Source organism: Oculina patagonica, unplaced genomic scaffold (assembly GCF_052425735.1).
Source record: "Oculina patagonica isolate OP01 unplaced genomic scaffold, crgOcupat unplaced14, whole genome shotgun sequence".
NCBI lineage: Eukaryota > Metazoa > Cnidaria > Anthozoa > Scleractinia > Oculinidae > Oculina > Oculina patagonica.
The window spans coordinates 54,820-80,901 of record NW_027557409.1 but is presented as its reverse complement, the minus strand read 5'-3'; the positions used below and the strand labels follow the sequence as shown (position 1 = coordinate 80,901).

Sequence of the window (26,082 nt, the reverse complement as noted above, 5' to 3'; positions counted from 1 at the left end):
CATTATTTTGAAATGTTGTGTTGTTTGCCTGGATCCACTGGTGGCCAGATTAAAGCGGGATTTCCGTCCCTAGATCAAACCGATTACCAGGGCACCCTGGACTCTGTCGTCGCTCTAGGAACAGGTAGGTACGGAGGGTATAAGGCAACTTAAACTACCCAATAATATCGCTTAATACCTGTCTAGGGCTGGATCCGCTCCCGGCTGGCATGGCACCTTCAGCAATTTATTAGCCTGCAGGGCAATGAACAGAAATTGTACATTTAGTAGTGAACAAATTACCCGGCATTTCAGCTCTGTCCAACAGCAAAAACACAGCCAAATTAAAGAAACAAACAGACAGACAACAACACTAAGAGGCTCAAATGGATTTTGTACAGAAATTATACAAATTGTAGAAATTATACACTAAGAGGCTCAAATGGTTTTGAAAGAAGAAGTTATAGCGGTACTCCTGTAACTACAAAGCTACGGCTGACCATTGCTCTGTATATTTCAGTCAATTTATATTTGTTTTCCTAAACACTAAGCTAGCTGGTTGAATACAAGTTTCAAATGTAAGCTTGTACTTTCCAAAAATTATATCTCCACAGTGCTGTTGGTTTAGCCGGCCTGACGAATAGGGGACGTGTGTACATAAATCTACAAAAATTGGTCTGCCCATTATTTTGAAATGTTGTGTTGTTTGCCTGGATCCACTGGTGGCCAGATTAAAGCGGGATTTCCGTCCCTACATCAAACCGATTACCAGGGCACCCTGGACTCTGTCGTCGCTCTAGGAACAGGTAGGTACGGAGGGTATAAGGCAACTTAAACTACCCAATAATATCGCTTAATACCTGTCTAGGGCTGGATCCGCTCCCGGCTGGCATGGCACCTTCAGCAATTTATTAGCCTGCAGGGCAATGAACAGAAATTGTACATTTAGTAGTGAACACATTACCCGGCATTTCAACTCTGTCCAACAGCAAAAACACAGCCAAATTAAAGAAACAAACAGACAGACAACAACACTAAGAGGCTCAAATGGATTTTGTACAGAAATTATACAAATTGTAGAAATTATACACTAAGAGGCTCAAATGGTTTTGAAAGAAGAAGTTATAGCGGTACTCCTGTAACTACAAAGCTACGGCTGACCATTGCTCTGTATATTTCAGTCAATTTATATTTGTTTTCCTAAACACTAAGCTAGCTGGTTGAATACAAGTTTCAAATGTAAGCTTGTACTTTCCAAAAATTATATCTCCACAGTGCTGTTGGTTTAGCCGGCCTGACGAATAGGGGACGTGTGTACATAAATCTACAAAAATTGGTCTGCCCATTATTTTGAAATGTTGTGTTGTTTGCCTGGATCCACTGGTGGCCAGATTAAAGCGGGATTTCCGTCCCTACATCAAACCGATTACCAGGGCACCCTGGACTCTGTCGTCGCTCTAGGAACAGGTAGGTACGGAGGGTATAAGGCAACTTAAACTACCCAATAATATCGCTTAATACCTGTCTAGGGCTGGATCCGCTCCCGGCTGGCATGGCACCTTCACATTTTTAGCCTCGGTTTCTTTGTGTCACATCCCCATTTCACTCTTCCACACACACACCAATACACCAACCAAACTCTCCTCCACATCATCACTTTTCAGATTATTCTCAACACTCACATTACACAACACACACTGCTATTTTTTGCAGTCTCCTTCTCGCTCCCCACTCTGTCTCTCTGCTGTTTCACTTCTCTCCTTCTCCGTCTTTGTTGCCGCCTACAGACGTCTCTCTGTCTCCCTATTTTGTTCCTACCTTCACCCCCCCCAGCTCTTTCCCCTACTGTCTCTCGTCTCCTTTTTCCATTCCTCTTACTTTCCTCTCCCCCCTCGTTCATCTTTCCTTTTACCTTTTGGCATCTTCCCGTACTATCTCCACTCTCTGCATCCTTGCTGATACTCTCTTTCTCCTCCTGTCCTCATCCCTCCACCGTCCCCTCTCCCCTCCTCCTCCCCCCTCTCTGCCTCTTACTTTCCCCTCTCTCCCTCTCTCTAACTCTCCTCCACATCCCCATGCCTACTCCCTTCTCTCTCCCTCTCCTTCTCCCCCCCCTTTACATCTCTTCTCCTCTTCTTCTCCTCCTCCCTCTCCCTTTCCTCTCCTCCTTCTCTCTTTCCCTCTCTCTCCTCTTCATTCTCCCCTCTCCCCTCACCCTTCTTCTTCTCTTACTATACATTATCTCTCTTTAATCAGCAGACATTTACGTCCCACTTTTTTGCCCCCCCTCAACTCCTTCCTCCCCCACCCTCGCCCCTCTCTCTCGCCCCCCCCTTCTCTACCCTCCCCACCCCGCTCCCATGTCCCTCTTCCCACCAAACAACAACTCTCCTCCTCTCAGCTAGACTCACACTAACAACAAAACACTAGCTCTTTCACTAGCACTAGCTTTGGAGGTCTCCCTCCCTACCTCTTCCCACTCTTCCCCCTCTCTCCCCTCTCTCTTTCCGGCCTCCCTCCACCTCTTCTTCGCACGCTAGCTCCCCTCTCCCCCCTCCCCTCCCCCTCCTCCCCTTAGTAGTCTCTCACATCTCCTAGCACCCCGCCGCCATTAATCATTTCCACCGAAACCGCATACAGTCACCACTTCTCCACTGTATATCTCGGTATCTCTGGGCTGCAAAAGTGTATTGATCCGTATACCATGAGCTCCCCTGGCCGTGACGCGGACATTCCGTCACACCCTCTCCCCCCCGCTTGATTCTATCTCGGGTGGGTTTTTTGGGGTCCTCTCCTTAGCTGAGTGGTGGGTGTGTGGCGGGTTGAGAGTCTGGTGTTGACGGAAGGGTCCGATTGCTTGTGGCTGTTTCTTCGGGTTATTACTATTTTTTAAGTTTTTTTTTGCGTTCCGGTGCTCTGGTCGCTTGACCGCCCCCAGTAGGTTCTAACGTTTTTTTTTTTTTGGTGGTGTCCGCTGTACGGTGTCGGGTTTTTTTATTGTTTCTTTTTGTTCTACGGCTTTCAGAGAGGAGTTTGGCCTGCTTGTTCGGTGAGTTAGTCGTGTATTGTGTCGTTGTGTTCCGTAGTGTCTGTGGGGCACTCGCCCGTGATTTACCGCGCGTCACGAAAGGCTTGAGCGACATTTTCCTTCGTCTTGATTGCTCGTTTGAAAGGGCTTCGCGGTCTGGTTATTTGGCTTGTTTAGTGCCGTCTGTACGCTGTATTTGGTATTTATTTTGTTCTTGGCACTTAGAGCGATGTGTTAGGCGTTTCCGGGGCAGGCTTCCTTACGCCGTAAGTATTGCAATTTAAAACCTTCCGTTCTTTTAGCTTAGAACAGTCTGCGTGTTAGCGGCTCCTTTGGCGAGTGTGTATTTTCCCTCGTGGGCCTAATATTTTTTTTGAATTTGTTTATTTGGCAGCATTAAGATAAAGGGATTAGTTAAATCTTTTTATTTTCAGTTTGCATTACACTGTAGCTCTTATTGACCTTTTGTTATTGTTTTGTCTTGTAGTTTTCTTTTTCTTTTCTTTTCTTCGGGTCCCGTCATCTAGCCTATCTTCTTTTGTTTTCTTTTTCCGCCTTCCACCAACCTTCGTTTCTGTTTCTCTGTTTCTTGAAGTGTTGTCCCCCGAGCACTTTATGAGCGTGGTGTATGTAGGCGATCCTTGAATTTTTTGCCGAGGGCGGTCGTCGTTTTCGGGGGTTACTGAGGGGCGTTTGGGTTTTTTTTTGTTGAATTTTGGGATCGGTTTTATTTTCGTTTTATTTGGGTGTTGTTTTTTGTTGTTATGGGTAGTGTGGTATTGTTCCTTTGGGTTATTATTTCTTGTTTAGGGGTGGGGGGGTGTTTTGGTGTGGTTTGTCTGGGGTCTGTCTTTCTTGTCCCGGCCGCCGCGGGGCTCTCGGGTCGCTTGGGGCTGGGGGGGCTTTTTGGTTTTGTCTGCGCGGGCGGGGGGGGGGGGCGGCCGGGTGGGGGTCTGGGCGGGGGGCTCTCCGCGGGGGGGGGTGCCTTTGGCCCGTGCCTCCCCCCCCCCCTCCCGCCCTGCCGTCCGGGGTTTTTTTTGTGGTTTTTGGCGGCGGGGCGCTCGGGCGGTCGCGCGGGGCGGCTCGTGTGTTGGGCGGGGCTCGTCGCGGGCGGGCGCCGCGGCGGCCCTCGGCGCTCTCCGGCCGCGCGGGTCTCGGGGGGGGCTCGCCCCCCCCCTGCGCCGCCCCTCCCTCTCCTCCCTCTCCCCCCCCGCCCGGCCCTGCTGTCCCGCCGGGCGGGCGCGGCTCCGGCCCCGCCGCCCCCCCGCCCGCGCCTTCCCTCCTCGCGGCCACGCTCGGCGTCCGCGGGTCTCGCGCCCCGCTCCCCGACCGTCGGGGCGCCCGGGCGGTCGGGGGCCCCGTGGTCGCTGGCCTGGGGCTCCTCGGCGTGTCCGTCGGGGGCGCTGCTCGCCGCTGAGCCGCGCGGCTGCCTCGACTGAGCATCCGCTCGCGTCGGCGCTCTCGTGTCGCGGATGTTTCAGATCGGTTGCTGATGAACAGTTGATAGTCACGTGTATCGATATATATGGCTAGCTAGCATGCAGAACAAACAAACAAACGAAAAAACAAGCACTTGACCATTTGTTAAGAAACAGATTTAACAAATACTTGTTTCTGGTCTGAAGCTTTACTAAGAATTTGGCCATTCAGATCCACAGAAGTATATAATTATGTCAAAAGAAAAGTTCTCCCCTCTTACCCAACATAACTGGGTCAAATTATTGTTGCTTGAAGCTCGCACGGGCAGGCAGGCTGTGGGCGGGCCCCCTGCACCCCACACCCCACCGGCTTCAGTTGTTAATATATGGCTAGCTAGCATGCAGAACAAACAAACAAACCAACAAACAAGCACTTGACCATTTGTTAAGAAACAGATTTAACAAATACTTGTTTCTGGTCTGAAGCTTTACTAAGAATTTGGCCATTCAGATCCACAGAAGTATATAATTATGTCAAAAGAAAAGTTCTCCCCTCTTACCCAACATAACTGGGTCAAATTATTGTTGCTTGAAGCTCGCACGGGCAGGCAGGCTGTGGGCGGGCCCCCTGCACCCCACACCCCACCGGCTTCAGTTGTTAATATATGGCTAGCTAGCATGCAGAACAAACAAACAAACCAACAAACAAGCACTTGACCATTTGTTAAGAAACAGATTTAACAAATACTTGTTTCTGGTCTGAAGCTTTACTAAGAATTTGGCCATTCAGATCCACAGAAGTATATAATTATGTCAAAAGAAAAGTTCTCCCCTCTTACCCAACATAACTGGGTCAAATTATTGTTGCTTGAAGCTCGCACGGGCAGGCAGGCTGTGGGCGGGCCCCCTGCACCCCACACCCCACCGGCTTCAGTTGTTAATATATGGCTAGCTAGCATGCAGAACAAACAAACAAACGAACAAACAAGCACTTGACCATTTGTTAAGAAACAGATTTAACAAATACTTGTTTCTGGTCTGAAGCTTTACTAAGAATTTGGCCATTCAGATCCACAGAAGTATATAATTATGTCAAAAGAAAAGTTCTCCCCTCTGACCCAACATAACTGGGTCAAATTATTGTTGCTTGAAGCTCGCACGGGCAGGCAGGCTGTGGGCGGGCCCCCTGCACCCCACACCCCACCGGCTTCAGTTGTTAATATATGGCTAGCTAGCATGCAGAACAAACAAACAAACCAACAAACAAGCACTTGACCATTTGTTAAGAAACAGATTTAACAAATACTTGTTTCTGGTCTGAAGCTTTACTAAGAATTTGGCCATTCAGATCCACAGAAGTATATAATTATGTCAAAAGAAAAGTTCTCCCCTCTGACCCAACATAACTGGGTCAAATTATTGTTGCTTGAAGCTCGCACGGGCAGGCAGGCTGTGGGCGGGCCCCCTGCACCCCACACCCCACCGGCTTCAGTTGTTAATATATGGCTAGCTAGCATGCAGAACAAACAAACAAACCAACAAACAAGCACTTGACCATTTGTTAAGAAACAGATTTAACAAATACTTGTTTCTGGTCTGAAGCTTTACTAAGAATTTGGCCATTCAGATCCACAGAAGTATATAATTATGTCAAAAGAAAAGTTCTCCCCTCTGACCCAACATAACTGGGTCAAATTATTGTTGCTTGAAGCTCGCACGGGCAGGCAGGCTGTGGGCGGGCCCCCTGCACCCCACACCCCACCGGCTTCAGTTGTTAATATATGGCTAGCTAGCATGCAGAACAAACAAACAAACCAACAAACAAGCACTTGACCATTTGTTAAGAAACAGATTTAACAAATACTTGTTTCTGGTCTGAAGCTTTACTAAGAATTTGGCCATTCAGATCCACAGAAGTATATAATTATGTCAAAAGAAAAGTTCTCCCCTCTTACCCAACATAACTGGGTCAAATTATTGTTGCTTGAAGCTCGCACGGGCAGGCAGGCTGTGGGCGGGCCCCCTGCACCCCACACCCCACCGGCTTCAGTTGTTAATATATGGCTAGCTAGCATGCAGAACAAACAAACAAACCAACAAACAAGCACTTGACCATTTGTTAAGAAACAGATTTAACAAATACTTGTTTCTGGTCTGAAGCTTTACTAAGAATTTGGCCATTCAGATCCACAGAAGTATATAATTATGTCAAAAGAAAAGTTCTCCCCTCTTACCCAACATAACTGGGTCAAATTATTGTTGCTTGAAGCTCGCACGGGCAGGCAGGCTGTGGGCGGGCCCCCTGCACCCCACACCCCACCGGCTTCAGTTGTTAATATATGGCTAGCTAGCATGCAGAACAAACAAACAAACCAACAAACAAGCACTTGACCATTTGTTAAGAAACAGATTTAACAAATACTTGTTTCTGGTCTGAAGCTTTACTAAGAATTTGGCCATTCAGATCCACAGAAGTATATAATTATGTCAAAAGAAAAGTTCTCCCCTCTTACCCAACATAACTGGGTCAAATTATTGTTGCTTGAAGCTCGCACGGGCAGGCAGGCTGTGGGCGGGCCCCCTGCACCCCACACCCCACCGGCTTCAGTTGTTAATATATGGCTAGCTAGCATGCAGAACAAACAAACAAACCAACAAACAAGCACTTGACCATTTGTTAAGAAACAGATTTAACAAATACTTGTTTCTGGTCTGAAGCTTTACTAAGAATTTGGCCATTCAGATCCACAGAAGTATATAATTATGTCAAAAGAAAAGTTCTCCCCTCTTACCCAACATAACTGGGTCAAATTATTGTTGCTTGAAGCTCGCACGGGCAGGCAGGCTGTGGGCGGGCCCCCTGCACCCCACACCCCACCGGCTTCAGTTGTTAATATATGGCTAGCTAGCATGCAGAACAAACAAACAAACCAACAAACAAGCACTTGACCATTTGTTAAGAAACAGATTTAACAAATACTTGTTTCTGGTCTGAAGCTTTACTAAGAATTTGGCCATTCAGATCCACAGAAGTATATAATTATGTCAAAAGAAAAGTTCTCCCCTCTTACCCAACATAACTGGGTCAAATTATTGTTGCTTGAAGCTCGCACGGGCAGGAAGGCTGTGGGCGGGCCCCCTGCACCCCACACCCCACCGGCTTCAGTTGTTAATATATGGCTAGCTAGCATGCAGAACAAACAAACAAACGAACAAACAAGCACTTGACCATTTGTTAAGAAACAGATTTAACAAATACTTGTTTCTGGTCTGAAGCTTTACTAAGAATTTGGCCATTCAGATCCACAGAAGTATATAATTATGTCAAAAGAAAAGTTCTCCCCTCTTCCGTGCACACATTGCTCTATGGTGTGATGTGGAGAATTTGCTCTGCCATCAGAGTAGTCTAAATTGAACTTTACTGCATGATAAACACAAGACAGGGTTACCAACTTACTGGATTGTACCTCACTGACGAGCGGACTTGCACAACTGCGTCAATCTAACGGCCGGTCAGCAATCAGCCTCCTGCGGTACCATTCTACGAGGAACAAAGATACCACTCAGTTGCTTCAATTTCATGACTAGTGCATGCAGGAAACAAAATATTCCAACTGCTCATTGTATGACATACCATTCCAAGCAAAGGTAGAGACCCTAGTGTTTCATGTAATTTGCCTGACCCAACATAACTGGGTCAAATTATTGTTGCTTGAAGCTCGCACGGGCAGGAAGGCTGTGGGCGGGCCCCCTGCACCCCACACCCCACCGGCTTCAGTTGTTAATATATGGCTAGCTAGCATGCAGAACAAACAAACAAACGAACAAACAAGCACTTGACCATTTGTTAAGAAACAGATTTAACAAATACTTGTTTCTGGTCTGAAGCTTTACTAAGAATTTGGCCATTCAGATCCACAGAAGTATATAATTATGTCAAAAGAAAAGTTCTCCCCTCTTCCGTGCACACATTGCTCTATGGTGTGATGTGGAGAATTTGCTCTGCCATCAGAGTAGTCTAAATTGAACTTTACTGCATGATAAACACAAGACAGGGTTACCAACTTACTGGATTGTACCTCACTGACGAGCGGACTTGCACAACTGCGTCAATCTAACGGCCGGTCAGCAATCAGCCTCCTGCGGTACCATTCTACGAGGAACAAAGATACCACTCAGTTGCTTCAATTTCATGACTAGTGCATGCAGGAAACAAAATATTCCAACTGCTCATTGTATGACATACCATTCCAAGCAAAGGTAGAGACCCTAGTGTTTCATGTAATTTGCCTGACCCAACATAACTGGGTCAAATTATTGTTGCTTGAAGCTCGCACGGGCAGGAAGGCTGTGGGCGGGCCCCCTGCACCCCACACCCCACCGGCTTCAGTTGTTAATATATGGCTAGCTAGCATGCAGAACAAACAAACAAACCAACAAACAAGCACTTGACCATTTGTTAAGAAACAGATTTAACAAATACTTGTTTCTGGTCTGAAGCTTTACTAAGAATTTGGCCATTCAGATCCACAGAAGTATATAATTATGTCAAAAGAAAAGTTCTCCCCTCTGACCCAACATAACTGGGTCAAATTATTGTTGCTTGAAGCTCGCACGGGCAGGCAGGCTGTGGGCGGGCCCCCTGCACCCCACACCCCACCGGCTTCAGTTGTTAATATATGGCTAGCTAGCATGCAGAACAAACAAACAAACCAACAAACAAGCACTTGACCATTTGTTAAGAAACAGATTTAACAAATACTTGTTTCTGGTCTGAAGCTTTACTAAGAATTTGGCCATTCAGATCCACAGAAGTATATAATTATGTCAAAAGAAAAGTTCTCCCCTCTTACCCAACATAACTGGGTCAAATTATTGTTGCTTGAAGCTCGCACGGGCAGGCAGGCTGTGGGCGGGCCCCCTGCACCCCACACCCCACCGGCTTCAGTTGTTAATATATGGCTAGCTAGCATGCAGAACAAACAAACAAACCAACAAACAAGCACTTGACCATTTGTTAAGAAACAGATTTAACAAATACTTGTTTCTGGTCTGAAGCTTTACTAAGAATTTGGCCATTCAGATCCACAGAAGTATATAATTATGTCAAAAGAAAAGTTCTCCCCTCTTACCCAACATAACTGGGTCAAATTATTGTTGCTTGAAGCTCGCACGGGCAGGCAGGCTGTGGGCGGGCCCCCTGCACCCCACACCCCACCGGCTTCAGTTGTTAATATATGGCTAGCTAGCATGCAGAACAAACAAACAAACCAACAAACAAGCACTTGACCATTTGTTAAGAAACAGATTTAACAAATACTTGTTTCTGGTCTGAAGCTTTACTAAGAATTTGGCCATTCAGATCCACAGAAGTATATAATTATGTCAAAAGAAAAGTTCTCCCCTCTTACCCAACATAACTGGGTCAAATTATTGTTGCTTGAAGCTCGCACGGGCAGGCAGGCTGTGGGCGGGCCCCCTGCACCCCACACCCCACCGGCTTCAGTTGTTAATATATGGCTAGCTAGCATGCAGAACAAACAAACAAACCAACAAACAAGCACTTGACCATTTGTTAAGAAACAGATTTAACAAATACTTGTTTCTGGTCTGAAGCTTTACTAAGAATTTGGCCATTCAGATCCACAGAAGTATATAATTATGTCAAAAGAAAAGTTCTCCCCTCTTACCCAACATAACTGGGTCAAATTATTGTTGCTTGAAGCTCGCACGGGCAGGCAGGCTGTGGGCGGGCCCCCTGCACCCCACACCCCACCGGCTTCAGTTGTTAATATATGGCTAGCTAGCATGCAGAACAAACAAACAAACCAACAAACAAGCACTTGACCATTTGTTAAGAAACAGATTTAACAAATACTTGTTTCTGGTCTGAAGCTTTACTAAGAATTTGGCCATTCAGATCCACAGAAGTATATAATTATGTCAAAAGAAAAGTTCTCCCCTCTTACCCAACATAACTGGGTCAAATTATTGTTGCTTGAAGCTCGCACGGGCAGGAAGGCTGTGGGCGGGCCCCCTGCACCCCACACCCCACCGGCTTCAGTTGTTAATATATGGCTAGCTAGCATGCAGAACAAACAAACAAACGAACAAACAAGCACTTGACCATTTGTTAAGAAACAGATTTAACAAATACTTGTTTCTGGTCTGAAGCTTTACTAAGAATTTGGCCATTCAGATCCACAGAAGTATATAATTATGTCAAAAGAAAAGTTCTCCCCTCTTAAAAAAGGAGACCGGAAACCGCAACATAACTGGGTCAAATTATTGTTGCTTGAAGCTCGCACGGGCAGGCAGGCTGTGGGCGGGCCCCCTGCACCCCACACCCCACCGGCTTCAGTTGTTAATATATGGCTAGCTAGCATGCAGAACAAACAAACAAACGAACAAACAAGCACTTGACCATTTGTTAAGAAACAGATTTAACAAATACTTGTTTCTGGTCTGAAGCTTTACTAAGAATTTGGCCATTCAGATCCACAGAAGTATATAATTATGTCAAAAGAAAAGTTCTCCCCTCTTACCCAACATAACTGGGTCAAATTATTGTTGCTTGAAGCTCGCACGGGCAGGCAGGCTGTGGGCGGGCCCCCTGCACCCCACACCCCACCGGCTTCAGTTGTTAATATATGGCTAGCTAGCATGCAGAACAAACAAACAAACCAACAAACAAGCACTTGACCATTTGTTAAGAAACAGATTTAACAAATACTTGTTTCTGGTCTGAAGCTTTACTAAGAATTTGGCCATTCAGATCCACAGAAGTATATAATTATGTCAAAAGAAAAGTTCTCCCCTCTGACCCAACATAACTGGGTCAAATTATTGTTGCTTGAAGCTCGCACGGGCAGGCAGGCTGTGGGCGGGCCCCCTGCACCCCACACCCCACCGGCTTCAGTTGTTAATATATGGCTAGCTAGCATGCAGAACAAACAAACAAACCAACAAACAAGCACTTGACCATTTGTTAAGAAACAGATTTAACAAATACTTGTTTCTGGTCTGAAGCTTTACTAAGAATTTGGCCATTCAGATCCACAGAAGTATATAATTATGTCAAAAGAAAAGTTCTCCCCTCTTACCCAACATAACTGGGTCAAATTATTGTTGCTTGAAGCTCGCACGGGCAGGCAGGCTGTGGGCGGGCCCCCTGCACCCCACACCCCACCGGCTTCAGTTGTTAATATATGGCTAGCTAGCATGCAGAACAAACAAACAAACCAACAAACAAGCACTTGACCATTTGTTAAGAAACAGATTTAACAAATACTTGTTTCTGGTCTGAAGCTTTACTAAGAATTTGGCCATTCAGATCCACAGAAGTATATAATTATGTCAAAAGAAAAGTTCTCCCCTCTGACCCAACATAACTGGGTCAAATTATTGTTGCTTGAAGCTCGCACGGGCAGGCAGGCTGTGGGCGGGCCCCCTGCACCCCACACCCCACCGGCTTCAGTTGTTAATATATGGCTAGCTAGCATGCAGAACAAACAAACAAACCAACAAACAAGCACTTGACCATTTGTTAAGAAACAGATTTAACAAATACTTGTTTCTGGTCTGAAGCTTTACTAAGAATTTGGCCATTCAGATCCACAGAAGTATATAATTATGTCAAAAGAAAAGTTCTCCCCTCTTACCCAACATAACTGGGTCAAATTATTGTTGCTTGAAGCTCGCACGGGCAGGCAGGCTGTGGGCGGGCCCCCTGCACCCCACACCCCACCGGCTTCAGTTGTTAATATATGGCTAGCTAGCATGCAGAACAAACAAACAAACCAACAAACAAGCACTTGACCATTTGTTAAGAAACAGATTTAACAAATACTTGTTTCTGGTCTGAAGCTTTACTAAGAATTTGGCCATTCAGATCCACAGAAGTATATAATTATGTCAAAAGAAAAGTTCTCCCCTCTGACCCAACATAACTGGGTCAAATTATTGTTGCTTGAAGCTCGCACGGGCAGGCAGGCTGTGGGCGGGCCCCCTGCACCCCACACCCCACCGGCTTCAGTTGTTAATATATGGCTAGCTAGCATGCAGAACAAACAAACAAACCAACAAACAAGCACTTGACCATTTGTTAAGAAACAGATTTAACAAATACTTGTTTCTGGTCTGAAGCTTTACTAAGAATTTGGCCATTCAGATCCACAGAAGTATATAATTATGTCAAAAGAAAAGTTCTCCCCTCTTACCCAACATAACTGGGTCAAATTATTGTTGCTTGAAGCTCGCACGGGCAGGCAGGCTGTGGGCGGGCCCCCTGCACCCCACACCCCACCGGCTTCAGTTGTTAATATATGGCTAGCTAGCATGCAGAACAAACAAACAAACCAACAAACAAGCACTTGACCATTTGTTAAGAAACAGATTTAACAAATACTTGTTTCTGGTCTGAAGCTTTACTAAGAATTTGGCCATTCAGATCCACAGAAGTATATAATTATGTCAAAAGAAAAGTTCTCCCCTCTTACCCAACATAACTGGGTCAAATTATTGTTGCTTGAAGCTCGCACGGGCAGGCAGGCTGTGGGCGGGCCCCCTGCACCCCACACCCCACCGGCTTCAGTTGTTAATATATGGCTAGCTAGCATGCAGAACAAACAAACAAACCAACAAACAAGCACTTGACCATTTGTTAAGAAACAGATTTAACAAATACTTGTTTCTGGTCTGAAGCTTTACTAAGAATTTGGCCATTCAGATCCACAGAAGTATATAATTATGTCAAAAGAAAAGTTCTCCCCTCTTACCCAACATAACTGGGTCAAATTATTGTTGCTTGAAGCTCGCACGGGCAGGCAGGCTGTGGGCGGGCCCCCTGCACCCCACACCCCACCGGCTTCAGTTGTTAATATATGGCTAGCTAGCATGCAGAACAAACAAACAAACCAACAAACAAGCACTTGACCATTTGTTAAGAAACAGATTTAACAAATACTTGTTTCTGGTCTGAAGCTTTACTAAGAATTTGGCCATTCAGATCCACAGAAGTATATAATTATGTCAAAAGAAAAGTTCTCCCCTCTTACCCAACATAACTGGGTCAAATTATTGTTGCTTGAAGCTCGCACGGGCAGGCAGGCTGTGGGCGGGCCCCCTGCACCCCACACCCCACCGGCTTCAGTTGTTAATATATGGCTAGCTAGCATGCAGAACAAACAAACAAACCAACAAACAAGCACTTGACCATTTGTTAAGAAACAGATTTAACAAATACTTGTTTCTGGTCTGAAGCTTTACTAAGAATTTGGCCATTCAGATCCACAGAAGTATATAATTATGTCAAAAGAAAAGTTCTCCCCTCTTACCCAACATAACTGGGTCAAATTATTGTTGCTTGAAGCTCGCACGGGCAGGCAGGCTGTGGGCGGGCCCCCTGCACCCCACACCCCACCGGCTTCAGTTGTTAATATATGGCTAGCTAGCATGCAGAACAAACAAACAAACCAACAAACAAGCACTTGACCATTTGTTAAGAAACAGATTTAACAAATACTTGTTTCTGGTCTGAAGCTTTACTAAGAATTTGGCCATTCAGATCCACAGAAGTATATAATTATGTCAAAAGAAAAGTTCTCCCCTCTTACCCAACATAACTGGGTCAAATTATTGTTGCTTGAAGCTCGCACGGGCAGGCAGGCTGTGGGCGGGCCCCCTGCACCCCACACCCCACCGGCTTCAGTTGTTAATATATGGCTAGCTAGCATGCAGAACAAACAAACAAACCAACAAACAAGCACTTGACCATTTGTTAAGAAACAGATTTAACAAATACTTGTTTCTGGTCTGAAGCTTTACTAAGAATTTGGCCATTCAGATCCACAGAAGTATATAATTATGTCAAAAGAAAAGTTCTCCCCTCTTACCCAACATAACTGGGTCAAATTATTGTTGCTTGAAGCTCGCACGGGCAGGCAGGCTGTGGGCGGGCCCCCTGCACCCCACACCCCACCGGCTTCAGTTGTTAATATATGGCTAGCTAGCATGCAGAACAAACAAACAAACCAACAAACAAGCACTTGACCATTTGTTAAGAAACAGATTTAACAAATACTTGTTTCTGGTCTGAAGCTTTACTAAGAATTTGGCCATTCAGATCCACAGAAGTATATAATTATGTCAAAAGAAAAGTTCTCCCCTCTGACCCAACATAACTGGGTCAAATTATTGTTGCTTGAAGCTCGCACGGGCAGGAAGGCTGTGGGCGGGCCCCCTGCACCCCACACCCCACCGGCTTCAGTTGTTAATATATGGCTAGCTAGCATGCAGAACAAACAAACAAACCAACAAACAAGCACTTGACCATTTGTTAAGAAACAGATTTAACAAATACTTGTTTCTGGTCTGAAGCTTTACTAAGAATTTGGCCATTCAGATCCACAGAAGTATATAATTATGTCAAAAGAAAAGTTCTCCCCTCTGACCCAACATAACTGGGTCAAATTATTGTTGCTTGAAGCTCGCACGGGCAGGCAGGCTGTGGGCGGGCCCCCTGCACCCCACACCCCACCGGCTTCAGTTGTTAATATATGGCTAGCTAGCATGCAGAACAAACAAACAAACCAACAAACAAGCACTTGACCATTTGTTAAGAAACAGATTTAACAAATACTTGTTTCTGGTCTGAAGCTTTACTAAGAATTTGGCCATTCAGATCCACAGAAGTATATAATTATGTCAAAAGAAAAGTTCTCCCCTCTTACCCAACATAACTGGGTCAAATTATTGTTGCTTGAAGCTCGCACGGGCAGGCAGGCTGTGGGCGGGCCCCCTGCACCCCACACCCCACCGGCTTCAGTTGTTAATATATGGCTAGCTAGCATGCAGAACAAACAAACAAACCAACAAACAAGCACTTGACCATTTGTTAAGAAACAGATTTAACAAATACTTGTTTCTGGTCTGAAGCTTTACTAAGAATTTGGCCATTCAGATCCACAGAAGTATATAATTATGTCAAAAGAAAAGTTCTCCCCTCTTACCCAACATAACTGGGTCAAATTATTGTTGCTTGAAGCTCGCACGGGCAGGCAGGCTGTGGGCGGGCCCCCTGCACCCCACACCCCACCGGCTTCAGTTGTTAATATATGGCTAGCTAGCATGCAGAACAAACAAACAAACCAACAAACAAGCACTTGACCATTTGTTAAGAAACAGATTTAACAAATACTTGTTTCTGGTCTGAAGCTTTACTAAGAATTTGGCCATTCAGATCCACAGAAGTATATAATTATGTCAAAAGAAAAGTTCTCCCCTCTTACCCAACATAACTGGGTCAAATTATTGTTGCTTGAAGCTCGCACGGGCAGGAAGGCTGTGGGCGGGCCCCCTGCACCCCACACCCCACCGGCTTCAGTTGTTAATATATGGCTAGCTAGCATGCAGAACAAACAAACAAACGAACAAACAAGCACTTGACCATTTGTTAAGAAACAGATTTAACAAATACTTGTTTCTGGTCTGAAGCTTTACTAAGAATTTGGCCATTCAGATCCACAGAAGTATATAATTATGTCAAAAGAAAAGTTCTCCCCTCTTCCGTGCACACATTGCTCTATGGTGTGATGTGGAGAATTTGCTCTGCCATCAGAGTAGTCTAAATTGAACTTTACTGCATGATAAACACAAGACAGGGTTACCAACTTACTGGATTGTACCTCACTGACGAGCGGACTTGCACAACTGCGTCAATCTAACGGCCGGTCAGCAATCAGCCTCCTGCGGTACCATTCTACGAGGAACAAAGATACCACTCAGTTGCTTCAATTTCATGACTAGTGCATGCAGGAAACAAAATATTCCAACTGCTCATTGTATGACATACCATTCCAAGCAAAGGTAGAGACCCTAGTGTTTCATGTAATTTGCCTGACCCAACATAACTGGGTCAAATTATTGTTGCTTGAAGCTCGCACGGGCAGGAAGGCTGTGGGCGGGCCCCCTGCACCCCACACCCCACCGGCTTCAGTTGTTAATATATGGCTAGCTAGCATGCAGAACAAACAAACAAACCAACAAACAAGCACTTGACCATTTGTTAAGAAACAGATTTAACAAATACTTGTTTCTGGTCTGAAGCTTTACTAAGAATTTGGCCATTCAGATCCACAGAAGTATATAATTATGTCAAAAGAAAAGTTCTCCCCTCTGACCCAACATAACTGGGTCAAATTATTGTTGCTTGAAGCTCGCACGGGCAGGCAGGCTGTGGGCGGGTCCCCTGCACCCCACACCCCACCGGCTTCAGTTGTTAATATATGGCTAGCTAGCATGCAGAACAAACAAACAAACGAACAAACAAGCACTTGACCATTTGTTAAGAAACAGATTTAACAAATACTTGTTTCTGGTCTGAAGCTTTACTAAGAATTTGGCCATTCAGATCCACAGAAGTATATAATTATGTCAAAAGAAAAGTTCTCCCCTCTTACCCAACATAACTGGGTCAAATTATTGTTGCTTGAAGCTCGCACGGGCAGGCAGGCTGTGGGCGGGCCCCCTGCACCCCACACCCCACCGGCTTCAGTTGTTAATATATGGCTAGCTAGCATGCAGAACAAACAAACAAACCAACAAACAAGCACTTGACCATTTGTTAAGAAACAGATTTAACAAATACTTGTTTCTGGTCTGAAGCTTTACTAAGAATTTGGCCATTCAGATCCACAGAAGTATATAATTATGTCAAAAGAAAAGTTCTCCCCTCTTACCCAACATAACTGGGTCAAATTATTGTTGCTTGAAGCTCGCACGGGCAGGCAGGCTGTGGGCGGGCCCCCTGCACCCCACACCCCACCGGCTTCAGTTGTTAATATATGGCTAGCTAGCATGCAGAACAAACAAACAATACAACTTTCAAATGTAAGCTTGTACTTTCAAAAACTGACTGAGTTAGCACATGGCAATGCAAAAAGACTTACGTTTTGCTTTGACACGACACGAGATTTCACGCAAACACGAAGTCCAACAAAAACCTTCAAATTACATATTTTTCTTTTGTCATACGCAATAAACAATGTAGTAGTGTTTAACTCGCACAAATTTGTCGAGGCAGCTAAAATGCGTGTCAACTGAAGACGACAAAACAAACCATTCTTCTTCAATGTCGCAGCGCCATTTTGGTTAAATAATGCAAATTTTAAATGTATATTGTACACACTTACCGATAGAATTTTTGCGCGAACAGTAACGTAGAATCCACCGTATTTCTTTTCATCTCCAACCAAACGTTGGTAAACTTATCTCGGTAGTTTTCACTTACATTCTGGGCTGCAAAAAGGTGTATTGATCCGTAAAATGCAGCCATGGAGCTTGTCGCCCTGGCCGTGACGCGGACATGTCACGTCACAAGCCTGTTTCATGAGCGATATGTGATAATGTCGTGATAATTGGTGCCCAAGGCTTTCCCGGTTGTTTGGAAGTGAGGATATTGCACCAAAAAACAGAAATTCCGATTTTTATCATGTTGACTCGTTTCCACACAACGAGAAAACCTGGAACTGGCTTGGTATCAGCAAAATATCCCCTCATTACCCGTGTGGGTAAGGGGCAAATCCTCACTGCCACCCTAACAAAAAGCCTTTTAGTCTGTATCTGCAAATGGCGGCCAGTATGAAATGCTGTTTGCGAAATTTTTCTTCGTTACGGGATCAAGTTTTGGAAGACTTGATTGAGCTTATGAGACTTCTGCAAAATGTAAGTGAAAGCGCTTTAATAGAATACGATTATTTATCGATTTGATAAGTTCATTCGATTGGTTTTATTTTGTATCAGTGCGAAATCGTGTTTATAGAGAGTGCTATTCGTATTTTGCTGTTCCAACCTGACTTTACAGCTCATACTCAAAAGAATCCCGTAAGATGGGATTGCTTAGTGGATCTCAACGCTGTCTCAAAAATAAACACAGGCGGCCAAAGCGCACTATGTTAATTATTCGTACGGTAAAGTATAAGCGAACGTGACCTTTACCTTTGAGCGGTGTTGTGTTACAAAGATGCGATTTATAAGGGCTAACTCACCGAAAACGCTTCAAAATGGCCTGAGAAGCGGGCGAACAACAAAGAATACAATAAGGTTAGTCGATTTTATTAGCAGAACATTACATATTATTCATTTTGAAACGAAATCGTTGAGTTCCCATACAAACCCTTACGTTCGCTTATACTTTATGAATACAGTCGAAGCTCTCATAAGCGGACACCCTCGGGACGCGAAAAAAGTGTCCGCAACTGGAGCTGGCCGCTTACGAGAATGGTTCTTGTAAGCGGCCACTAGAGGTGTAGGGGATAGATGGCCGCTTACGGGAGCTTGCCCAGCTAACATAATGGTAATATGGAACTTAGTGGTGTTTCGAAATGTAACCGGACGTGGATGACGACAAAACAAACACTGAAATATGGTACTGTAATTACAGTAAAATCATTGTGACGAACGGCGATGTGAAGTTGATTGATTAATACAAGATACAGAGGTTTTTTATATGATTTTCTTTGCGGTGTCCGCTTACGGGAGCTTAAAAATAAAGAAAAAGTCTAAGTCGTAATCTCGTAAAGTGTCCGCGGCCGCTTACGGGAATGTCCGCTTACATGTAAAAATACAGAGTTTGTATGGGAGTAAAAACGGGGTTTCCAACAAGGTGGCCGTAAGTAGAGCTGTCCGCTTACGAGAGTGTCCGTTAAGAGAGCTTCGACTGTAATTCACATAGTGCGCTTGGACCGCCTGTGAAATAAGTTATTACATAGAAATTCTGCGAAAAGTGTGGACTCCCGTGTGATCCAATAGCAACCTGAAGACCGCGATAGACAGATTTGACATTTATCAAACAGCTTGAGTCTTGACTCTTGACTTGGTTAGCTGCTTGATAACCGGTCATAACTTTAAATTGGTTGATCATTTAATCGACTAAATTAAACCTTTAGTCCAAACTACCTGTGCTTTGTGCTATTAAATTTCGTAAGCATATCTCCAAAATAATGAGAACATTCACTGCTGAACTGCAGCCAACTAATTGCTTAGATTACAATCTGGGGTGTTGGAAAGCAATAAATTGTGTACAGTCCGGCATTATTTCTGCTCTCACGTTTCCATTATGCCCTATTGAAAAGATACATTCCAGTGAAATCGCCGATTATTCATAAGGAAACATCCCCTCCGTTACTCGTCAACTTCCCCAAACCCGGGCAATTATTCCATTATTCCGCTGCAAACGTAATTTTCTACCGACCATCGTTTCAGATACAATCTGTTCTCACGGCGAAATTAAAAAAGTTGTCAACGCAAGAATTAGAACAATGCTTACAGATTAAACAACTGATATTTACAGTATTTACATGCACTGTTTCCAAGTTTCTGGATTTAAAGGGAACTGTTGTAACGAAAGTTTGATGTTGTAATACGTTCAATGAATTCTGCTTTGTTTGGTGCAACTGTCACTATGTTTCTTTTTCCATAAGCTTTATGGTCTCATAACAGCAGTGCACCTGTGGGGTTCAAGTTTCATCATTCCTAAATGAGTTAAAAACTGTGTATTGTGGAGTTAAGCTCATTTCACAGGAGCGACTTCAAACACCAGGTTAGTCTTTTGGCCAAAAAAATATAAGCTGGACGAGTTAGCTACTGTAATGGAAAATGCTTGCAAAGCTCACCATAGATCTTCATTGCCTTTTTTGTTCACCAAGAAATCAATTTTGCTTTTATTTAAGAGCTCAGGTTTTTTTAAACGCTTTTACGCCAACAATTACTAGTTTTGATGTCACCACAGTACTCTAAATGTTAATTACCGACCAGGGATGGCAAGCTGTTTATTGAAAAGCACTATTTTTACTTTTCATAGCACTGAAATATGCTTCTGCACGTAAGAAACAATGTGTCTTATTATCTTTCTACCTCGATCTCATAGTAGTATTATGAAAACCATTTTGGATGCACAGATGGGAGTGGCTTTATCATATTTGATTTTTAAAACTACCCTTTTGCTTTCTCTTCAGCGCAGAGGATGGTAAAGTAATTCATCTGAGCCGTTTCGATGCGAATAAAGGTGAGAAACGACTAGCTAGTACCGACATTGAGAAATACCACTTTCCCCAGGTCTCTTAGTGCAAGACAGGAGAGTGTCTTTGTATGTTGCTTTCTTAGTATGTAATAGAGCTGGCAAGTTTCTACATTGACAATTTAACATCTATATTCGGTCATCTGTCGTTTTTTGCCGATTCGGTTACGTTTTTTTCTCCATACACCTCATACAAATAACAATAGTTATAACAACTTTATTTAACCACGGTAAAAATTTTGACCCTAAAAGCTTGTGGGGCCGTGTACAAATTACTTCATAGTTTCCACGCCCTATTCTCAAACCAAACCACAAACTAATCTACTCAGTAGACGCGCAAAGCATGCCGGTGAAACGTCCTCCTTTTGACAACTGTTTTTGAAGTTAATTCCTGAAATACTTTTTCCAGTAGGCAATGGACAACTCTGATCAAAAAGAAAAGTCAGCCTCCGACGAAATGGAACGAAACTTGCCGCTTTCCACGTCGGTAAGAGTGTTCATAATTCTTTTTTCCAGTTTGAGTGTTCCATTTTTCAGTTTTAATTATATCTCCACCTAGGCAGAAATAATTGATGACAGTTAATGACAATGATTTTATTGAGGTTTTTTCATATCTATACATGGCATTACCTAGTATATCTAATGAAATATTTGTAATACAAGCTGATTTTTTTTTATAATGTATGATATCTATAGTTCAATATAATGAAGACAAAAGCGGCAACTGACCTACAAATAAATGGATCTATGCTATTAAAATTATTAATTATACTTAAATCGACAAAGAAATTATATTTTTTGGTGATTTCAAGTCAAAAATTCTTGATCGTAAATCATTATAAAGTTCGCAAGAAAATTAAACATGAGATTCATTCGCAACATCATTTGACTGGCATAAAGTACAAATTCTTAATTTTTCAGGAGTCTTTCGGACAGTATACCCGCTATCTTCCAATGTATTAACTGCAGTTCTATGGAATTAAACTTATTACGTAGCATTTGAATTTTCTGTGACAAACCTGGTTGGTTTTTATTGGCCGTATCTTTTGAGATTTGTAAACACTGTTTTGCAATGTTATTTTCTGTTAAATCTTGTCAGTATTGAATTTTAATGATAGCCTGCCAAGTTCGTTTCTGGCTGCAACATTCAGATATCGTTTTTTACTTCTAAGGATCTTTGGAGAAATCGAAATAAAGACGGGTGGCAAAGAAAGATCGCTATACCTTATCTATTGATTTTAAATAACATAATTTAAAGTTCCGTTATTAGAAAAGTTAACATCCCACGCGCGAAGAAAGTTTGTGAGTGATTTGTTCATATATAGTTTAATATTTACGTTACATTATACTTCATAATATTTGCAGGCCTCGCGATTCGAAAGCAGCCCTGCGGAAACTCCTCATGCAGCTGAACAGCTACCCGGGAATTCAAAGGAATCTTATAGCTTTGAAGCGAATCACCAGGTATGTAAATTGAACCAATCGCTAGTTAGCCCTGTGATCGTTTAGATGTTTGTGACCAAAGTCACCAGATATTCAACACGAACATTACAAGTAGAGAGTCTTAACGGTGTTGAAACGGAAGAGGTCCGCAAATCTTGCTTTTTGAATGTGAACAGCGTTCATTTGTGTGTAGCTGTATTATGACTCCAGAAAACAAAGTCATTTCAGTCTTAGGATGGCCAAATATTTATATTTACTTACTACAATTGTTTACAATATTTACAGTTACTTACTATTAATTAATACTCGTTCGTCCAGTATGTTACCGGCATTAGGCTCTGGTCGCTTGACCGCACCCCAGTAGGTCTCAATAACGTTTTTTTTTTTTTAATAGAAGAAATTACCACTTGAAACTGAAGACAGCTGCTCCGCGTTAATCCATATTTCCGTAAGTTAACGGCATGCAATCGTCCAAATTTTGCTAACTGTTGCAAATCAATTTATAAATTTATATATAAACATACTAATGCCTTAAATCTTTTTGTTCATAGAAAAAACGGCTTTCAGAAGAGGAGAAAACTTCTGGCAAATCGTTGCTTGATAATTCGGTGAGTTAGTTAACGTGTAATTAAGTGTCAGTCAATGTGTTCCGTAGATGTCTGTGGGGCAACTACGCCCGTGATTTACCGCGCGTCACGAAAGGCTTGAGAATCGAATCCATTTTTCCATGTCGACTCTTGAATTGCTCGTTTGAAACAAGTTTGTTTGTCGATTGTATGTCGCGGTCATGGTTATTTGGCTATGTTTAGTGCACGATCTGTACGCACTAGCTAATATTGGTATTTATTTTGATTTTCTCTGGCACTTAGAGCGATGATGTTACAGGACAGTTTCCAGAGGAGGCAAGAGCTTCCTTTACAGCCGTAAGTAATTGCAATTTAAAAAACCTTCACGCATTCATTTTAGCATTAACAGAACAGTCTAGCGTGTTAAGCGGCTAACCATTTAGAGCGAGTGAACTGTTATCAATTTCCCTCAAAAGAATGGGCCTAAAACAACAACATTATCAACTTAATTTATTGACATTTGCATTTACAAAAATTTAATGGCAGCATTAAGATAACAGATGAACTGATTAAACAGTTAAACATACTAATTTTAACTTTTCAGTTTGCATTACACTGTAGCTCAATTAATTGACCTTTTGTTATTGTTTTGTCTTAAGTAATTTTCGTTTTCTTTTTCTTTTGCTTTTCAATTTGCAGAGTGCCTCTGGAAAAAGAACAGGTCGGTTTTCAAAGGATTCGAGATTTTATCTTGAGTCGAATAATTCGGTAAGCCTTTTTTGACCGTTTACGAATAATTTCGTTGTAAGACTTTATAAGAAAAATCCCTTTTACAACTTAGCTCATATTTTTACGAAATGTACAGTATATAAAAATAATTCATTTATTTATTTAGAATAATTCATGTATATAAACTGCGGATGAGTTGTTAAGTGAAGAAATGAGCTTTCAGTGAATCGCAATTAAGAGCATCGCACCGGTATTGCGGAGGTCATGGGTTCAAATCCCGTCAAAGCCAGATTTTTCTGGCTTCTTTCCTTGCAATTTCTTTAACTAAGTAAGTAAGTAAAAAATGTCTGTGACTTTCGCATCATTTATGCAGTTTATTCTGTTTTTCAATGTGCAGAATGACTTGAGGCAAAGAACAGATCGGTTTTCAAAGGACACGGGATTTTACGTTCAGTCAACTTCGGTAAGCTTAAATTGTTTATTAAACAGTTAAGCGTGTCTATAGCGGCGTGAATACCTAAGCAGGTTAACTGTTTATTGGAAATTGGTCTGTTTCTTGAAGTGTTTAAGAGGAAATCCGCCAGGACTTCGAGTAGTTATTGGAAAAAATTATGTACCAAAACTTTTTACACCTGATTGCAAGCTTTTGTGTACCTTATTGCAAACTTTTTTGTTACTGCTTCAAATATCTTATCAAAAGAAATCTTTTCTAACAACACCACACATCGAAAACACATTTTGAAGTTCCGCTGAATTCCACTGAATCGCTTAAGACGAATTTACAAAATGGCTACACGTGAGATTTTTCCTATACCTTGTGAACTTTGAAATTCATTTTCTCAGACTCTGATAAGAAATTGTTGTTGGTGTTATCACGGATAATTACTTGCATCTTTACCTTTTATTAAGGGTAGGAAATAACGCAATAGGATTTAAATTATTCTGGAAATTGATTTTTGTCCAACTTTAATAAATATTACTCGACTTCCTAGTGGATTCCGTTAACTGTAGTTCAGTTGATTGACCTGTTTACTGTTCAGTTAATTTTTATTTTACTGTATACTGTATAAATTTGTGGCATCATTTATGCAAGTTATTGTGTTTTTCAATATGCAGAATGACTTGGGACACTCAACTGATACGTTTTCAAAGGACTCGGGATTTTATCTTCAATCAACCTCGGTAAGCTTCTATATACTTCAGTTTAACTGCTTATTGAAAATCGGTCTGTTTCTTGAAGTGTTTAAGCGTCACGTTGAAAAATCCCGGAGCTTGTTAACTGTTTATTTGAAATCGGTGTGTTAAATAGGTAAAGTTTTTAGGCGTCATGATGTTAAAATAAAAATCCCTTTAAGTAGCTAATTAATAAAGCATATTATATCATCACATTTTGTATCATCACGTTTGTTTAGTAAGTGTCAACTTTCTGCTTTCCCTGTAGAAGAAAGCCCGGCTTTCGAAGGAGGCTACTTCGTCTGGCAAATCTTTTCTCGATGATTCGGTATGTTGAAGACCGTTTTCTTAGTGTGTTTACAATTTGTCGCGTGATGCGTTATGTGTAGCGGTGAAATGCGAACTCGGACCGTCTATTTTTACTTTTCAGTTTGAATTTCACTGTAGTTCAGTTGATTGACCTGTTTACTGTTCAGTTAATTTTTATTTTACTGTATACGGAATGTCTGTAAATTTGTGGCATCATTTATGCAAGTTATTGTGTTTTTCAATATGCAGAATGACTTGGGACACACAACTGATACGTTTTCAAAGGACTCGGGATTTTATCTTCAATCAACCTCGGTAAGCTTCTATATACTTCAGTTTAACTGCTTATTGAAAATCGGTCTGTTTCTTGAAGTGTTTAAGCGTCACGTTGAAAAATCCCGGAGCTTGTTAACTGTTTATTTGAGATCGGTGTGTTAAATAGGTAAAGTGTTTAGGCGTCATGATGTTAAAATAAAAATCCCTTTAAGTAGCCTAATTAATAAAGCATATTGTATCATCACATTTTGTATCATCACGTTTGTTTAGTAAGTGTCAACTTTCTGCTTTCCCTGTAGAAGAAAGCCCGGCTTTCGAAGGAGGCTACTTCGTCTGGCAAATCTTTTCTCGATGATTCGGTATGTTGAAGACCGTTTTCTTAGTGTGTTTACAATTTGTCGCGTGATGCGTTATGTGTAGCGGTGAAATGCGAACTCGGACCGTCTATTTTTACTTTTCAGTTTGAATTTCACTGTAGTTCAGTTGATTGACCTGTTTACTGTTCAGTTAATTTTTATTTTACTGTATACGGAATGTCTGTAAATTTGTGGCATCATTTATGCAAGTTATTGTGTTTTTCAATATGCAGAATGACTTGGGACACACAACAGATACGTTTTCAAAGGACTCGGGATTTTATCTTCAATCAACCTCGGTAAGCTTCTATATACTTCAGTTTAACTGCTTATTGAAAATCGGTCTGTTTCTTGAAGTGTTTAAGCGTCACGTTGAAAAATCCCGGAGCTTGTTAACTGTTTATTTGAAATCAGTTTGTTAAATGGGTAAAGTGTTTAGGCGTCATAATGTTAAAATAAAAATCCCTTTAAGCGGTTAATTAATAAAACATTCTCTATCATCACGTTTGCCGGATCTTTTAGTAATTTTAACGTTCTGCGTTTATTTTAGAAGAAAGCAAGGCTTTCGAAGGAAGCGAACTCGTCCGGCAAATCTTTCCGCGATGCTTTGGTAGGTTTAAGATTATTTTTTGGGGTGTTTTGGTGTGGTTATTTGAAATCTGTCTGTTAAATGGCTGAAGTGTTTAAACGTCCTGTTGGTTAAAGAAGAATTCCCTAGACTAACCCTAAC

The 26,082-nt window shown here is 42.5% G+C and overlaps 1 protein-coding gene and 2 long non-coding RNA genes across 11 annotated transcripts in view; 1 reads left to right on the top strand and 2 right to left on the bottom strand.

Annotated features, from left to right (window-relative positions):
* Positions 1-17,859, bottom strand: part of LOC144639849 (uncharacterized) — a 28,352-nt gene extending 10,493 nt beyond the window's left edge. The window contains exons 1-3 of one of the 5 annotated variants that reach the window (XR_013568225.1): positions 17,616-17,859; positions 840-895; positions 179-234 (exon numbers count right to left, since the gene is read on the bottom strand). This is a non-coding gene — a long non-coding RNA (uncharacterized LOC144639849). Of the gene's footprint in view, positions 1-178; positions 235-839; positions 896-1,500; positions 1,544-17,615 lie in introns of those variants that run through there. The other 4 variants (XR_013568227.1, XR_013568226.1, XR_013568228.1 and 1 more) reach the window with 4 other exon arrangements.
* LOC144639848 (uncharacterized) lies at positions 25-26,082 on the top strand. 5 transcript variants are annotated; one of them, XM_078499130.1, is made up of 18 exons: positions 25-124; positions 594-785; positions 1,255-1,446; positions 19,905-20,023; positions 20,439-20,488; positions 20,913-20,987; positions 21,866-21,964; positions 22,338-22,376; positions 22,495-22,551; positions 22,813-22,866; positions 23,209-23,277; positions 23,636-23,701; positions 24,355-24,420; positions 24,680-24,739; positions 24,970-25,035; positions 25,296-25,355; positions 25,586-25,651; positions 25,903-26,082. In XM_078499130.1, the coding sequence occupies exons 5-18, from the start codon at positions 20,477-20,479 to the stop codon at positions 26,020-26,022; spliced, it is 909 nt and encodes a 302-aa protein (XP_078355256.1). In that variant the 5' UTR covers positions 25-124; positions 594-785; positions 1,255-1,446; positions 19,905-20,023; positions 20,439-20,476; the 3' UTR covers positions 26,023-26,082. The 5 variants fall into 5 exon arrangements, with proteins under 5 accessions (XP_078355256.1, XP_078355252.1, XP_078355255.1 ...); XM_078499126.1 differs by having other exon boundaries at positions 22,338-22,391; XM_078499129.1 differs by having other exon boundaries at positions 20,910-20,987; positions 22,338-22,391.
* On the bottom strand, positions 7,887-16,217 carry LOC144639847 (uncharacterized). The gene is made up of 3 exons (XR_013568224.1): positions 16,100-16,217; positions 8,495-8,578; positions 7,887-7,966 (listed from the first exon to the last, which is right to left on the bottom strand). It is a non-coding gene; the product is annotated as an uncharacterized LOC144639847 (long non-coding RNA).